The sequence below is a fragment of the Vulpes vulpes genome, chromosome 8 (assembly GCF_048418805.1).
Source record: "Vulpes vulpes isolate BD-2025 chromosome 8, VulVul3, whole genome shotgun sequence".
NCBI classification, from domain to species: domain Eukaryota; kingdom Metazoa; phylum Chordata; class Mammalia; order Carnivora; family Canidae; genus Vulpes; species Vulpes vulpes.
In genome coordinates, this window is record NC_132787.1 from 76,210,945 (window position 1) to 76,229,556 (window position 18,612).

An 18,612-nucleotide genomic window follows, 5' to 3' on the forward strand; every position below is an offset into this window, starting at 1 on the left:
AAAAAAAAAGAACACGTTCAGGGACCTGTGTGATTATAACAAAAGATCTAACAAGTATCATCAGAGTTCTAGAAGGAGAAGGAAAAGAGGGCAGGACTAAAAAGAACTTGATGAAATGACCAAAAAAACCCTATTTTGGTAAAAAAAACACAAACCAACAAATTCAAAATGCTGAGCAAACTTCACCCAGGATAAACCCAAAGGAATCCACACATGGCACATCATAGATAAACTTTTTAAAACTAAAGACTCACCCCTCCAAAAAATATTGAAAACAGAGAGAAACAACACACTTTACTTATCAGAGAAAAAAGCAATTTGGATAAAAATGGATTTTCATTATAAACCATGGAAGCCAAAAATGCTTGCAGGTACTGAAAGAAAAGAACCCTCATCCCAGAATCCTATATATAGTAAAATACTGTCCCAATTTTCAGATGCCATGCTTGTCTATGTAGAAAAGTCCAAGGTGGGCACCTGTTGGTTAAGCATCCATCTCTTGGTTTCAGCTGAGGTCATGATCTTAAGATCATGACATCAAAACCCATGCTCAGCACAGAGTCTGCTTGAGATTCTCTTTCTTTCTCTTTCTGCCCCTCCCACTTGTGCTCTCTCTCTCTCTCTCAAATAAATAAATAAATCTTAAAATGAAGAAATTTCCAAGAACTCCTAGAATTAACAAGTGAATTAAGCAAGATTGTGGGATATAAGATTAATATATAAAAATCAATTGTGTTTCAGTATAATAGTGATGGACACGTGGACACTTAAAATCAAATAATGCAATACCATTTACAAATACACCAAACTTATTCTAGATAAAGATTTTAAAGCAATTCAGTGGAGGAAAGATAACCTTTCAATAAACTATTCCTGGAGCAATTGGACATTTTTTACCAAAAAAAAATGGATCTCAACCTCAGTCTTCTACCTTCTACTACCTTCATAGACTGAAATGTAAAGTGTAGAAGTAAAAAAAAAACAAAAAACAAAACAAAACAAAACATTTGGAAAAAGCCTATAGAATAAAGTTTCTAGGATCTAGGGATAGGTGAAAAGTTCTGAGACATGGCACCAAAAATACAAAAGGAAAACTGATAAATTAGATTTCACCAAAACTAAGAATGTCTATTCTGGAAAAAAAGGCCATGTTAATAAGATGGAAGGACAAGCCAGCTGGAAATATTTACAAACTATGTATCTGAAAAAGGACCAGTATCTAGAATAGATGAAGAACTCTAAAAACTCAACAGTTAAAAAAAATCTCAAACAACCTAATTAGAACATGGGCAAAAGATGCCAGAGCAGACATTTCAACAAGGAGGATATACAAATGGCACAAAAACACATGAAAAGAAGTCATCATCCATTAGGGAAATGCAATTTAAAACCACAATTAAATATTACTGCATACCTGTCAGAGCAGCTAAAATAGAAAATAGTGAACCACCAAATGCTGGTAAGGACAGGAAGAAACTGAACCACTCCTATATCACTGATGGGAATGTTAAATGTTACAGGCACTTTGAAAAATATTTTTACCAATTTCTTTTAAGAAAATCAACATGTACCCACCATTATTTGACCCAGCAAACTCGGTCTTGGGTATTTACTCTAGAGAAATTAAATGTAATTAATTTAAAAATTAATTTCTAGAGAAATTAAAACCTGTATTCCCATCAAAACCTACACATGAATGTTTATAACAGCTTTATTCCTAATAGACTGGAAGAAAACCAGGTATCTTTTAAAAAGTGAATGGTTTAACAAATTGTGTTACACTCACTCCATGGAGTACTACTTTGCTAATAAAAAGAAACCATTGGCACATGCAACAACTTGGATAGATTTCTAGGAAATTATGCTGGGTGGAAAAATCCAGTCCCAAAACGTAGCATATTATGTGATCTCATTTACACAACATCTCAGAATGACAAAGTTATAGAAATGGAGAACAGATTAATGTTTGCTAAGGATTATAAGGGAGGCAAGGGAAGGAAAGAGGGTGGGCCTATAAAATAGCCACAGGAGGAAACTCTGTGGTAATGAAAAAGCTCTGTGTATTTACTGCATCCATGTCAAAATCCTGGTGTGATATTATAATATGGTTCTGCAGCTGATACCATTGGGGGAAACTAGGTAAAAGGGCATTGGATCTCTTCATATTATTTCCTACAAGTGCATGTGGATCTAGGATTCTCTCAAAATAAAAACTACCCTTCCCCCACCATAGTCAGCATAAATTTCAGATTAAGTTTAATAAAATGTTTTACATAAGCATAAGGGAAAATGTTTTCTTCTTTTTAGTCTTTTTGGTTGGAGCATAATGTACACACAGAGATACAAGGAATGAGTATGTTCTAGCTTGCTAAATTATCACAAAATGAACATACTCATGTAATATTGTCCAGATTGAGAAATAGCTCACCTGTATCTCAAAAGACCCTGCAAAAAAGTCATATACTTGAGTTGGGTATTTTTCTTACATTGTCTAAGCAATAGCCAGTTTGGTTACAGAATGAATGCCTGGTAGTTCTGTGATGTGAATGACCAGCTATCCAGGAAAGGGGCATACAAAAGAGTCTTGGTTTTCTACAGACCTATGGGATCTCACAAGTGAGTCCTGTCCATTGTATGTGCTTTAAAATGGGCCACCCTGACTTGCTGTCTTTGTACAGTTATTAAGTACCAAGTGCTTTAAGTTCCCCAGAAGTAGAGAAGGCCACAGTAGTATCTAGCCTTTAAAATCAAAGGGAAAAGGTGACAGCCTCAGAAAAAAGAAAAGCAACTACAAACACATTTTATTTTGTAAAAAAATTCATTTCTAGCTGGAATATTAATTTCTACCAAAATAGATATAGTAAGGACCAATCCTGTTTTAAGTTCAGCAATTCATTTAAATTTTATTATTATGGAATCATAATAAAACCCACCTTGTCCTCAACTGCAACAGGGTCTGCCCTAGTCTCCTTAGACAGCTAAATTCCATCTCCTGAAAGGTCTTTTTGATGTAACACAGCTACTCTTAGGAACAACTTCACCAGTGGGAAATTGTTGCTATACATCCTGAGGTAAGGTGATGAACCCAGAGACTTTTATGGAGGATGCTCCAGTTACCAAGCGTTACAAAGATCACCCCAAGGAACCTAGGATAATGCAGGGTCCAGAAAAACTCAGAGGCTGGAGCTCAGCAAAACAAATTCTCTTTCCTGTGATTCTAACATGTTATCCTTGAATGAAGGAAATGGAATGATCCCAGTGCATTCTCCAAATACACAAAGCTTTACTGTGGGGCAAAGCATGGGGTTGACCAGGTGGTTGCCATACAGAAACCAGGATGGCAGGAGTGGTGACCTCAGGGTCCCTGGCCAAACTGAAGAAATCTAAATCCCACTTATATTTTCTTAACCTTAGTTGAGTGGCTTGCACTCATAAGTTCAACAATATATTTTATATGGCTGAAAAACAGACTTGGCCAGGGTTAGATGGAGGGGGAAGGGAAAAGAGATTTCCCACTTTCTTAGTGGCATTCTGTTGGTATTGCTATTTTTCTTCTCTGAGTTCTCTGGGTTTGGAAAAAGAAGGTGGACCAGGATGCATCCATATTCTAGTTGGTTCCTACTGTCTCCAGAAGGTCCTACAGAAGTGAAAGGAAGTTAAAAATAGCTCTGGGGATGTTTTCAAATCTATTGAAGACTTTAAAATTTGATTCAGTTGCATTCCCTGTATGACTACTCCATTGTACTATAATTTCATAATACCCCAGCTTTCTTTTTTTTTTTTTTTTTTAAAGATTTTACTTATTCACGAGAGAGACAGACAGAGAGAGGGGGCAGAGACACAGGTAGAGGGAGAAGCAGGCTCCATGCAGGGAGCCCCATGTGGGACTCGATCCCGGGACCCTAGGATCATGCCCTGGGCTGAAGGCAGATGCTAAACTTCTGAGCCACCCAGGGATCCCCAGTACCCCAGCTTCTTGACCAAAGCCACCAAATAGGAGAGGTCCCCCTCCACCCTAACAGAATGGATTCCTGGGGTTACACTCCACATTATCTTCTCCACTCAGCCTAAAGGACACAGCCAAATGTCACAACCTTGTCACTTGCTTATAACCAAGTCAGATAGGCCTTACTGCATGGGTAGGACAGTGGCGGGTGAAGGAACCACAGATTCCTTCTCAAATTCTTACAAAGAAAAGCAAGAGTCTTTTTAGTAAATGAGGCCAAGCTTGAACTGAGAAACTCAACCTCCCTTTCCCGGTCCAAGTGTGTTTTTAACATCCTGTGCCTAAAAACCCAGTTCACGTTACATTTGACTCTGGCATCTGAGCATTTCTTAAGCTGCCTCGATCCACGTGGTTTGGCTAAAGGGAAGCAAAAGAATAGGAAATCTGAGTGCCCATTAGAAAGGGACCTTTAACCGAGGCAGCATGGAAAGCAGCCCTGCGGTAGCACTTGTAGGAAGTAAAGGGCATGTATACTGTTTCTAAGCCTCACAGGTACAGGTCTGATGTACATGTTCTGGAATTTGAGATCTGAAGAGAAGGGACAACATCCCAACCCCATCTTTCCAGCTTGGAATTCCTCCCTAAGTTTTCTTCCTGTTTTGTTTCTTCTACCTCAAGCCTTTTGACTTAGTTTATATTCTACATTTAGTTCAAAATACCAATGAGTGTGATCCATCTTCTAAATTTGAAGGAGCCAAGTAGTGTCTTGGCTTTTGGGGTCTGGTGTGTGCCACACTTCTGCACATTCTTACTCCAAGCCACTTTTCCTAAGACTAAATCAATGAGTCACTGAAATCAACGTGGTACATCTAAACTACTTGAATGACCCATCAATCCACAGGCTTGAATGTTTTTCCCTCTTGATGATTCAACCATTTGACTGGCTAAACTGAAACTAAAACCCAAACCTTAGTGGTTGTTATAGACTTGAGCAGATACAGCCTAAGGGGTGATTTGCTATCAATAGACTCCCCAAGAGCAGTTCTCCCTCAGGGAGAGGAAGGATGGTTCCTCTCAATGCAGCACACCAAGGCTACTAGAGGCTGTGTCTGTTCCTATGTCCATTTGCTGGCAAAGGTATAGGAGGGGACTTGTCCTGGCGCATCTGGGCTTCACCCTAGCACATCTAGTGGACACTCCAAAATGAAAACAGTCTTAAAGGCATGGAAGAACGATTCAGGGGGGACACAGTGCCAGGCATCTGTTGCTCCAGCAGAAGCTGTGCAGTTAGGCAGAAACTGACAGGTTTCTCAATAGGACAGGACTCAAATAGGACATTAAGGCAATGTTTGGGTGTAATATGATCGAATACTGGGGCCGGAGGGGGATGTCAAGATTGCTTGGACATGGTCATGATCAGTATTTATTTTCTCTCTTCTTGAATGAATTTTTGATTTTTAACATTGTTACTCTTATAGGCAATCTCCCATAGCCTCTGGAAGGTGCAAAGAGTGGCCTTCCTTACCTCTGGGCTGGGTTATGTGGTCCTCCCTGACCTCCCTGCAGATCCTTTATAATATGCTTTCTCACGTGGTTCCATTATTTGGGTTTGGGGCAGGAAATAGAACCTGATTAAACATTTTGCTAAGTATTATTTTCACCACACTGAATAGGGTCTTTTTTGATCTGCAACCCACAGCTGGGCTGTGGTTCTCTCAACACACATAAACTTTAAAGCTTCCTCCTGTGTTGATTTCTTGGCGTGAGCTGACCACATGTCTACATACTTGCTTCTTCATTATATGACACCAAGACTCACTGTTCCAGTGCTGGTGGGCACTGACAAAACAGGACAGTTGTGCCCAGGAGTTCAGGGAACAAATATTCCAAGGAGAAAAATGAGGCTACTCTATCTAATATGGAAATTTACTTTAAGGGCTGGCATAAAAAGTAGAGGACTTAAGGCCATTTGCAATAAAATACATAATTTTAAGAAGCTGATTTTTTTTTAAGCAAAATGAAGTTAGTTTTAATGGCGACACACAATTATTAACCGTTAAGACTATTTTGAAAGGCTTGACTTCTTAATATGAGCCTTGGCTGATTGTTACTCCCTAATCCTGATAATTACCTGAAGCAAAATAAATACAAATGTCTGGATTAATGAAGAATGAAGCAAGACTAATGCCTGGGCACTAAATTTTCCAAGAACAAAGTACACAATTGCCCAAGTGTTCTATGCATACCCTTGCAAAAGTACCTAATGAAAAGGGAAGGGAAATATTTTACTTAGGGGCCTTGTTACAATGGAGGCCTGGGAGCTCTGCCACAGGATGGCCTCTGAGCTACCTACTTTGAGGGGAAAAAGGTGGGGCTGACTCATCCTACAATTCAGGCCTGGGAACAGGAGAACATCAAGGTACTAGAGTCCACAAGCCTCACATCTACCACTCCTTAAATCAGCAGCAAGTCAGCCTGAGACTTCCAATCCTAAAGTGGATTAACAGCTATTCACATTAAAGGGTGCTTGTGAGGATTACACAGGATAATGCATGTGGATGAGCTCTGTCAACAGCTAAGTTCCAGTCCCCCCCCCCCCCCCCCCAATAAAAGGAGCTAGTTATCACACTATGAAGGGCTGGAGGGGATTGGCTTGAGTTTAAAAAGAAAACAAACCTCAGCCCAACCGCCTCTTCTGTGGGCTGCCTGTTGGACAACGGGGCACTTGTGCTGCCTTTGCAATATGTGGATGGATTTAACTCACTCTGGGACATCAGACAGGCCTCTGTGAAGCTTTTGAACTCAGATTTTTGTAGCACTCCATGCAGACAAGTGGGATGATGCTTAATCCACCTCCATTTGGGATTAGGAGTTCTGGTTTCTAAACTCAGCTAGAATCTTGGGCATGGGTACGGCCTGACTTTTTTCCCCCTCAGGATTGGATTGGGGTTATGGATTTGGGGGAAGAGGGAAGTGCTTTTCTCACCATACTATATCAAAAGTACATGTCATCAACACAATTTATTATTAGTGATATTCACTCCACACACTTGGTTAAGGTAGGATCTTTACAGATTGCTCCACTGTAAAGTAACTTTTCCTTTCAATGCTCTGTTCTTTAAAATAAAAGAAAATCACTGAGTCCAACCCACACTCAAGGGAAGGGGGAAGAATCTACTTACATTAGTAAGAAAGACTGGTCTCTTTTACCCCATGTATGTTTACATTTATGTATGTTTATTGTTTAATCGTTTATTTATATCATTATGGACTTTTGTTTAATTCTTTTATAACTTTGATTTACAATCCAATGCTATGTTATTTATTTTGTTGCTCAAATTATTCCAGCATTGGTCATTAGGAGCTCTTTTGGTTATCTCTTTCCAATTGGGCATAACCCAATTGTGGGGTATTTTGTTTTTGTTTCCATTTGAAGCACTTTCTCACTTTCTAGCACTGAAAGATGCTCCAGGCTCATCTTATGTATTCATTGCCCCTGTGCTAGAATCAACCATTTCTCCAAGGACTCTGCTTCCTTTTATTGGAAAATGGTATTAGAAACCAAGAACTGAACACTGGGTGTACTTGTTATTGATAGCTAATGCTGATTTTTATCCAAATAAAATAAATGAAAATGTTTAGAGTCAGAGAAATACAGGTTTTTACTAGCTGTGTTACTTTGGGCAAGTTACTTTGGGTTTCCATTTTCTCATCTATGTGTAAGGATAATGAAAATAATGTAAAGGGCTATTGTGGGGTCAAGTGGTAAAATATTGAAGGAACTTTCTGTTTCTGATACTAGAGAGCTAGATTTCCCCCCAATTGTTCTGCTGAAAACAAGCAAAATTCTTAGAGAAAATATAGGAATCATCTTCAAAGTACCAATGATCTGACAAAATAATAATGGCAAAAATTATGGGAAAGTAGGAACCAAAGGAAATAAACAAGAAAATTGCATTTACCCTGAAGGCATTTGCCATGTCCAGCAATTTTTATTTTTACTTTTACAGCCTTAGAGTGGCTTGGGTGGCAGTAGGGGTGATGATAGTCAAAACCAGGGCCAGCACTAGGCAAGAATTTTAATAGAGACCCTTGCTACAATAAGCTGGATGCCGAACAGTTATAACCTAAGGGAAGAGTGAAGGAATTACTCTTCTTCTTTGAATTATCTGAGTCTTATAGGAAGTCATAAGTCTTGAGTTTGGTTTAAATTGGGTCATAAAGAGAGACCTTCAGATGCCTTAAAAGGGGAAAAAGGTGACTTCAATTTGGCCTTCATATAAATCTCACAAATCATTTTTCAATAACAATGACCAGCACATATTAAAGATAACAATACACATAGTGAAAATTATAGACAAAGAAATAGCCTGGTAAAGTCTTAAGATATTGGGATTATTAGCTATAGACTACAAAATATGCTTCAATGCATAGAGAAATCAAAGACAAAATTCAATATATCTTTAGGGGATAATAAACTAAAAAGTTATATAGGTGATATAAAACAGAAAACAAAAAAATATTTTTTAAGATAAAAATCCTAACAAACAGAATTAAAAATTTAGGGGATGAATTAGCCAGCACATTAGATGCACCTAAAGAAAGAAAGAATCAGTAACTTTGAAGAGTTCTCATGTGAAAGCATCTAGATCAGTTTCAGTAATATCAATCATCCCTGTCTCTGATCCACCCTTTCACAAGTCTACTCCTGTTAGGCACTGAAAATTGGCCCAGACATTTTAGAGAAAAGAAGCTACTAGTAACATTTCTGAAACCTTGAAAAGCCCACAAAGGGGTGTGTCAGAAGTGGGAAAGGAAGTATTTGTGCTAGCTACACTACACTCTTCCCCCTGGGGATACTGGGAAAGCAGAGAGTAGGGGTGAGGTGCTCATGGCTGGTAGCACTGAGATTGGCAAAAGAAGGCCTTGAGAGGTCTTATAGATCTCAGCAACCCACGTCTAGCCCCACAGATAGTTTGTTCTAAAATGTCTGGCGGCTCTCTGCTTATCTCCCAGGCTGCTATAAGTAACTAGTAAATGAAAAGTGTGGAAAGTATGTTGCACTAATAGAGTGCAAAGCACTTCAATGTTGTATGTGAAAATTGGTTTCTTTTACTCAACATTCTTTTGATGTATTATTTATCTAAACTATATCACTGAAAAACCTAATCACGTGGAGTTGAAATTTTCATGTAGCTTTTTTTAAATTAAAAGTATTCTTTTATCTTCTCCCCAAAGTGTTATTTTCTTTGTAGAAGATAGTCAATCTCCAAAGATAGCTGCCATCAATTTTTCCTTCCTTCTAGGTGCATGCTCCTCCACACAATGAGAGGTGAAGTCTTTTCTCTAGCCCAAATCTATACTGGCCTTGGGACTCCCCTGCACAAACAGAATGCAGCTGAAGTAACACTATGTTAGCAGTAGGCCAAGCCTTGACATGACTGGCATCTTCCACTTCCTCTCTGGAAGCCAGTCATCAAGTAAAAAAAACAGTCAGTTCTTCTGACACTACCGTGCTGTGAGGAAGCTCACATTGGGCCACAGCAAAGGAGACAACTGCCCATCAGCCCCCACATGATCCTGCTACCCCAGACAAGGTGACCATCATGAGAGTGAAGAAACCACCGTCACAGCTTCGGCAGACACCTCATGTAGCAGGAGAATCATGCAGCTGAGCCCCATTCAGATGTAGCATCATGAGAAATAGTAACTGGTTGTTCTAAGCCACTAGGTTTTGGGGTCATTTGTTACACAGCAACAGATAACTGAAACATCTTTACAGTTGCTTTTCTTCATGATCATTTTTCTTCCAATAAGGAAAAAGATTCTCCAAGGTTATTCAGTGTCCACTGCAGCCCAGCTCCTAGAGATTTCTCCTGGCTTTCACTTGAGACATCAGCCAAACTGGTCTTCTTGTCATTTCTTTTTTTTTTTTTAGAAAAATTTTTTTAAAGATTTATTTTTATTTATTTATGATAGACACACACACACACACACACACACACACAGAGAGAGAGAGAGAGAGAGAGAGAGGCAGAAGGAGAAGCAGGCTCCATGCCGGGAGCCCAACATGGGACTTGATCCCGGGACTCCAGGATCGCGCCCTGGGCCAAAGGCAGGCACGAAACCGCTGAGCCACCCAGAGATCCCCTTCTTGTCATTTCTTAACATGTCTGTCCTGAGTATTCCCATTTCTATGATTTTACTCACTTCACCAATCATGTCTGAAAGCCCAACTGCACTCCCCCTCAATCATACCACCCATTGGTTGTAATTATTCACTCTTGAAATCATACAGGAATGAGATCACTCCTTGGGTACTTGGGTGGCTCAGTGGTTGAGTGTCTGCCTTTGGCTCAGGTCATGATCCAGGAGTCCTGAGTTCGAGTCCCACATTGGGCTCCCATGGGGAGCCTGCTTCTCACTCTGCCTATGTCTCTGCCTCTCTCTCTGTGTGTCTCTCATGAATAAATAAATAAAATCTTTAAAAAAATTGCAAATAACATAAGGGAGCAGAGCCTTTCCAGTGAATAAGTCCAGAGTCCAGAGGACAGAGATCACTTATGAGTCAATGTCATTTTTTTTTAAGATTTATTTATTCATGAGAGACACACAGAGAGAGGCAGAGAGAGAAGCAGGCTCCTTGAGGTAATCTTGATGTGGGACTCGATCCCAGGACCCTGTGATCATCCCCTGAGCCAAAGGCAGATGTTCAACCACTGAGCCAACCAGGCATTCCTGTTATTTGCATTTTAAAGTCAGTTTTGTGTCCTCAAATATAATAAGCTCCTTTGAATGCAGAGACTAAGCATAGACTTGTTTATGTTACAGCATCTAATGGAGGGCCTGAAAGAGAGGGTCTTCAGAAAATGCTCAGGAAATGTGTTTTATAGATGATTATGCGCTTTTTTAATTTATTTTTTTGATTATGCGCTTTTTAAAAGAAGATTTTATTTATTTCTTCATGAGAGACATGGAGGGAGAGAAGCAGAGGCAGAGGGAGAAGCAGGGTCCATGCAGGGAGCCTGATGTGGGACTCAATCCTGCCACCCCGGGATCACACCCCGAGCTGGAGGCACTCAACCGCTGAGCCACTCAGGTGCCCCAATTATGCTGTTTTATATATTTTTTTCTTTAAAGAAGCATTTTGGTGGTGATTCACTGGTTCTATCTTCATTTTCAGGTGCTCTGTAGCTATAACATTGAATTTCCATTACTACTCCTTACATAAAAATACCACAAGTCTTTTTTTCAGAATATGAAGAATAAGTTAATAGGTTTTGGTAAGAAGTAGGAAAATTAAAATCATTTAATACCTTTTTTTTTTTTTTTTGCCAAGACAAGGAAAATGCTTTTGATTCCCTTTTCTGCTTTTCATGTCAGAAAGTTCATGCACAGTGAATCATTTCCTTGTCACTTAAACTCTGAAGTGTAATATGATCATGGTAGGCAATGAAAACATGTATGTGACGTCCCAGAGGCATAAAAATCCATGAGTGGAAACCGACAGAAGATTGACAGGATTGTTTTCTAAGAAAGCAAAGAGCTGACAGTTGATGCACAAAGGGTTTCTTCTGCACACCAGGGACCCTTACCTGACTCCTAATCCTCGTGCTGGCCATGGGAGTCAAATATTTATGTTCTAGGTACCAGGCTCGCTCTTGGAACACCAGCTTGGTTGCATATAACAGACAAAACTAAGGTGTGGGGGAAGAGGGAGAAATGAACAAATAGTAATATATTAGAAAATAAAGAATCTAAGGAAGAGTAAGAGAAATAGCATAGTATTACATTTCATTAAATCATAAAATTTAATGCTGTCTCAATATAAATGGTCACATATTGGATGTGCAGTATATGTTTTATTTTTTAAAACTGTTCTATAGAACATGTAAAGCATATATAAAAGTAGAAAGAATAGCATAGTGAACTGCCATATGGCCATTCCCCCCAAACAAATATTAATTCATGACCAATCTTGCTTCATCTATAACCTCACCCAGTTCTCCTTAATCCCAGGTTATTTAGAAGCAAAATTCATATATAGTACATTTTAAAACATGAATGTAGTATTTTTATTTGCTTTCCTTCTCAATTAATGAAAGAATATTCCAATATTCTGAACATTCTGAACATCATCTTGATATTTTCTGATGAGCCTGGTGTCATTAAACTTTCATAAAAATAGCATTCCTCATTCACATTTGTTTCAATACATTTTTCCTATTATATTCCTGAGACCTATACACAGAACTCCTTCACAACATCAATCACATCAATAATGATGAGTTTTCCTGTATCAAGAAGCAAATTTTTAATTAACTATTCATTTTGTTTTTAATACTCAATCATTTTTAAATTATACAAAAGCAGAGAGAGTAGTATAATGTACTTCTGTCTCCATCATCCAGCTTACACAGCCATTAACTCATGACCAATTTTGTTTTATCTCTTCCCCTCTTTCTGCATTATTGTGAAGCAAAGCTTGGTCATACCATTTCATCCACAGTTTTTCACTGTGTATCTCTAAAAGATAATGACACTTTAGAAGTAAGATTAATAAAGTCCACTCAAGTGACAATAACAAAACTCTCTTATTCAGCGTCAAATGGAAGTGATCTGCATGCCAGAAGACAATATGTTTTCCATGGCTCATGAGACTCAGAAATCACACTTTGAAGTCACATAGACTATATAGGCTCTTCCTTCTTTTCCTGAGGTTCTGAGAATTCCTTGAACCAGCATCATTATGGAGAGCCTCAACTATTCAATCTTCCCAGAAAAGGTCACAGTATGGTTTAGTAGCTTGTCTATGAGAGATATTTAAGATTAATTATGGCTCTTTTATGACCCTGCCAATGTTCTGCTTGGCTAGTGTAAGCTCCCTTTGGCCCTTTTATATAACAGCAGTAAAAATGTTAATTGACCCTGCAGACATAGTGAAAGCAACTGAAAAATACTGTTATACATACATTCGTAACATAAATTCTTAAAAAAATAATAACTTGTATAGCTTACATGGCTAACCTGAATCGCAAGTCTCTAGGTGAACTTCATATCCACCACAAAAATACTTATTGTGGATCCCTAGGTATAGAAAGTTAATTCTCATCATTCCTGGGTCTATAAACGTATAAGGTCAGTGAAAAGAAATTCAGAGCCACAGAAATATAAGTATTTTTTGAAATAATCTAACTCATCTTCTCATTCAATCCAGAATCCTGTGTCAGCCAAGGTACAGCCAAGAAACAGATGACATATTCACATTGGGATGATTCAAGGAGAGTTTAATGAATTTTTTTTTTCCCCTAAAGGTGTGGGTAAGTTGTAGGAGAGCCACAAGGGGATAGTGCAGTACCCCAGAGGGAGTATGTCTGGAACTGCTACCAGCTCTAGGTTTCAAGGGAGGAGGGCAGGGAGTGACTACTGGATCCTGGAAAAGAGAGCTGTATAGACAGAGATATCTTAAGAGGAATTATGACCTTCAGCCTAGGAACACAGAAATCCTAAGGTAACCCCAGAGGGAGGCAGGCAGAGGATGGGAATAGCTCGACCTCATTTTCCTCCTCTTTCCAATCTCTAACTAGGGCTTCTTATTTTCAGAAGCTAACTAGATCCAGAGGTAAGGATTCTACTGAAGCAAGTTATGTAGGAGGTGGAGAAGGGTGGAGTGTAGAGGGGGAGAGACAAATAGAGGGTATCTGACACAAATCCCTTCTCTAACACCCCTGAAAGATGGTGATCCATCCAGTCTCTAGACTAGTCCTATCTGACTCAAGCCCAGGCCCACTTGGTCCCACAGAGTTCCTAACAAAGTCCTGATTGAGAACACCATTGTCAAGCTTTGTTCCAGACTGCTGGCTTTAACTAGTCTCACACTGTGCTTCCTGACTATGTCTGCTCCTCCCTTCTATTGACTCCTGAGTTGTCCTCCTGTTGTCAGTTCATGGCTCTTGTATATCTGATGCTCAGGGACACTTTATTGGCTTTGAAATTCTGCTTTTCTCCTTGAACACAGTTCAGACTCTCCTTAAGCAACCTTCGTTGCCTGTCTGATAAACATGGGTCTTATTTCTCAGTGGCTACCAGAATACCACATCTAGGTCCAGATACCACCAGACCAGCCTCAGACCCTTAAACAGAACCTGAATGCCTTTCCTTTTGTGTTCCAGAGACAGGAGCTCAGTGCATTAAGAGGCATCTGGCTCTGGAAGGAGTCTCACTGTTGGAAGAGCCATGGCACACTGAGCCACTTCTCTTTGTAGAATATGAATTTATGGATTGTTAACTCTGTAGGAAAGTGATCTGGTCCTGCTCATCTCTGTATGCTCAAGGTCTGGTAAAGGAGCTGACATGCTGCAAGAAACTGGCTGAAACTCCACTGCCTATAATTCATAGTTATTAACTCTGTAACTCTGGCTGCCTAAGGATAAAACAGGAATCGATGCAGATAACAGCCCTTAACAAACTTAATGATCGGTTTCACATCTCTTCTTAGTCTTTCATTCTTCAAGATGCTCAACTTCACAGATCCTTATCTTCCTGTTACCACTACAGCCTTTGTGCCACCTTGGGCCTGGGGGCCTCTTTTAGATGCTAATTCTCTTAAGGTGTCTCACAGAAAAGTGAACAGAGTACCCAATGTTCTCTCATCACTATAGTGTCAGCAGCACCATCATTGTCCTGGATTGAGATTCTATACTTTTATGTGCAAATTAAGACGGAGTTTGCTTTTATAACAGCCACATAACATTTTTTGAAAAAAATGAAAGCATATCGTACATATTTGGTTCAACCTCAAATATTTGTTCAATTGATACTCCCAACTAAGTCTTTTCATCCATGAACTGTTTCAACCAACATGGGTATACATATATATACATCCTTAAAGAGATGATTTAAAATTAGTTCTTTTTATAAAAAATATTTTATTTATTTATGAGAGAGAGCAAGCTCTTGCAGGGGGAGTAGTAGAGAGAGAGGGAGAAGCAGGCTCCCTGCTGAGCAGGGACCTCAACACAAGCTCAATCTCAGGACCCCAGAATCATGACCTGAGCTGAAGGCAGATGCTTAACCAACTAAGCCACTCAGGTGCCCTAAAATTTGTTCCTTTAAAAAAGCAAAATTCTTTGATTCCTTATTCTTTTCAAGTATCATCTTGTTGATATGACCTGTCTCAAGTCCCCAAAGTCTCTATGAATCTTGACTCAGTTACCTGACTGAGTCACTTGTGTCATTTACAAATGTATCAAATCCCATCTATGTCTTTATGCAGTAGAACCCAGGTCTAAGTCTTCTGATTCAAGTTATCTGAGAATCTATTTAATGCAGTGTTCTCTAACTCATATTTCTCTGGCTTGTCCATAAGGATATCCCGAGAGTCTGGCAAAGTGTTCACCAAAATCAAGATATACCAATTTCTTCAGATTTTCTCTTCTAGTAACCTGATTAAGAAAGGAAATGAGATTCGTTTAGCAATACTTAGCCATAGTAAACACAGAGAGGCTCCTAGTGACTGTCTCTTCTAATTATTCATAAGCTATCCTGAATAGCCTTTTCTAGAATTTTAACTTGGATTTATATCAATCTTAAATTCGATAGTTTCCCAGATCTACTTTTCCCCAATTAAAAAAAAATGTTCACATTTGCTCATTTCTAATTTTCTGACATCTCTCTTTTGTCCTTTTTTGGTCTTCAAAACAACTATAAGATCTCTGCAAATTAAATGCTTCTTTAAGGGACGCCTGGGTGGCTTAGCGGTTAAGTGTCTGCCTTTGGCTCAGGGCATGATCCCGGAGACCCAGGATCAAGTCCCATGTCAGGCTCCCTGCATGGAGCCTGCTTCTCCCTCTGCCTTGTGTCTCTGCTTCTCTCTCTGTGTGCCTCCCATGAATAAATAAATGAAATCTTTAAAAAAACAAAACAAAACTATAAGTCCTTCCCGATTCAGACAGAAGATGAGAACATTATAGGGAATGACAAGTTTTGCGTTCTTTTCACCATCCCTTAGTACCAGAGCTTTCTTCCTCAAAACAGAAGCCTGTTTCTTCAAACTCCAAATGTAGCTAAAAATGGTGTTTTAAATCTTCATCAGATTATGTCAAGCCTCATGGTTATGCTGGAATTTAACCATCCTGACATTTATTAAATGTTATCCTTTTGTATTTATCCTTGGACAAGAATCTTCCTCCCATTACCTCTTCCCTCATTGCTTATATACGGCTATCTTGGACCTGTGCATCAAGGAGTACACCTTCGGCCTGTTTTTTTTAAATGTGTCCCAGATCACAACTTTTTTCCTGTACCTACTATATTGTCAGGATAATATTCTGTACCTGGCCAATAAAAACCCTAGACATCAAAGTTGCGTTACTCCGGTTAGCAACACTTTGCGCATGGTTACATTGGTACACTGTTGGGAGAATTAAGTGCTGTCTATAGGAACTCCAGAAAAAGAAAACAACTGGAAGCCTTGCTGGTTTTCTCCTGGACTATACCCTCTGTGCCTTTTCCCTCTGCTGATTTTAATCTGTATCCTTTTGTGATATATATGTCACAAAATACCTGGGTCCTGTGAATCCTTCTAGCAAATCATCAAACCTGAGGGTGATCTTGAAGACCCCTGTCACAGGCCCCATTTTACATATGAAGACACAGTGGCTCAAAAAAGTTGAATTACAGAGCCAAGGTTAGAACTAAGGTTTTCAGGATTCAAATATATTTTTTATATCTACCATAGCACTCCTCTACTTTTCAGAATTAAAAAACCAAAACAGACAACTTTTTCAAAAAATAGAGGCTATAGATTCTGTTCTTAGTAAGATGAAATAAAAGACTCATCCCGTCTCTCCCACTGAATGTAGCCATAACTCCTGGACAGAGTGAATGGAAAAGCTATTTGAGAAATCTGAAAAATAAACAGTGGCTTAAAAACTGGGGAAGAGGACTAACATTCAAAGTACCACCAAACCAATGGTGGCTTTTATTTTTTTCCTAGCCCTCAAGCTGCTTGTTCCTGGAGGTTTATGTAGCAGGCTGGGATAATTAAATCCTAGATTTCTTGCTGGAGGATGAAAAAAGGTAGCTCCAGGGAACCAGAAAGTATCAAGAAGGTTATGGAGAAAAAGGGCTTGGCAAAGTAACCTCATAAAGCTGCTTATAAACTGGGCTCAAGTCTCTAGTGTGCATACATGAATCTAATGTCAATTATCTTACATAATACTTTGAGAATCAAACTAGTACATAAGTGAGAATGCAGGTGCCAGACTGGCACTGATGGTGTATATGTGGGATAGAACAGAAGAGGACTGCAAAGGCTATGAAGATGATACTGACACTAGAACCACAATGAACCACAGTGAACAAGCAAGTGTGCTGGCTGCTAACACAAAAATATTAACATTCTCCATAGAGAATGGCAAATTATATGCAACATCTAGATAAGGAATAACAGCAATTCTACATAACCTTTCCCAGAAAATAGAAGAGGAGAAAACCCTTCCCAACTCATTTTTATGAGGCCAGAATTACTGTGATACCAACATCAAACAAAGACAGTACAGACAAAGACAAATACTATACAATCTCACATATATATGTGGAATCAAAAAACAAAAAACAAACCAAGCTCATGAACACAGAGAACAAATTGATGGTTACTAGAGGTGGGGGCTACAGGGTGGTCAAAATGAGTGAACTGAGTCAAAAGGTACAAACTTCCAGTTATAAAACAAATAAGTCATGGGGATATAATGCACAGCTTGACAACTACATTAATAATACTGTAGAGTAAATTTGAAAGATGTTAAGGAATAGATCTTAAAATTTCTCATCACAGGGCAGCCTGGGTGGCTCAGCGGTTTAGCGCCGCCTTCAGCCCAGGGCGTGATCCTGGAGACCTGGGATCGAGTCCCACGTCAGGCTCCCTGCATGGAGCCTGCTTCTCCCTCTGCCTGTGCCTCTGTCTCTCTCTCCTCTCTGTTTCTCATGACTAAATAAATAAAATCTTAAAAAAAAAAACTTAAAAAAATTTCTCATCACAGGAAAAAATTCTATTAACTATGAATTTTGAGAGATTTAAGTAAACTTAAAGTAATCATTCTGCAATATATACAAATATCAAATCATTATATTGTACACCTGAAGCTAATATAATGTTGCATGTCAATTATGCCTCAATACAAAATTAAAAGTAAAAGGACAAAGAGCCAAAAATGTGATAGAAAAATGAGAAAAAGACATAAACAGAAAATTCAAAAAAGTATTTCTTCAAATATATTAAAATTACTCAGGAAAATTTTGTAATACTTAACAAAACTATATATGTACTTAGCATTCATACACTAAAGATACACCTTCAATAACAAGAATACATATATATAGTTATTCAATGTCATCGTAGCATTATTTCTAATTGAAAAATATTGTAAGCAAGTAAATACTTGTACATATGTAGAAAAGTGATTGGATAAAACATGGCACATCCAAACAATGGAGTACTACACAACTGGAAAAAGTAATTTTTAAAAAATGATTTTATTTATTTATTCATGAGAGACACAGAGAAAGGCAGAGACATAGGCGAAGGGAGAAGCAGGCTCCCTGCAGGGAGCCCGACATGGGATTCGATCACAGGATGCCAGGATCGCAACCTGAGCTGAAGGCAG

The 18,612-nt window shown here is 38.9% G+C and overlaps 1 protein-coding gene across 5 annotated transcripts in view; it reads right to left on the bottom strand.

Annotated features, from left to right (window-relative positions):
• The window catches only part of ACOXL (acyl-CoA oxidase like), a 348,114-nt gene that overhangs the window by 19,750 nt on the left and 309,752 nt on the right, over window positions 1-18,612 (bottom strand). For 3 of the 5 annotated variants that reach the window (XM_072767158.1, XM_072767157.1, XM_072767160.1), the window contains one exon: window positions 11,542-11,643. In XM_072767158.1, the coding sequence (XP_072623259.1) occupies window positions 11,542-11,643 (102 nt within the window). Of the gene's footprint in view, window positions 1-6,952; window positions 9,869-11,541; window positions 11,644-18,612 lie in introns of those variants that run through there. The other 2 variants (XM_072767161.1, XM_072767159.1) reach the window with 2 other exon arrangements.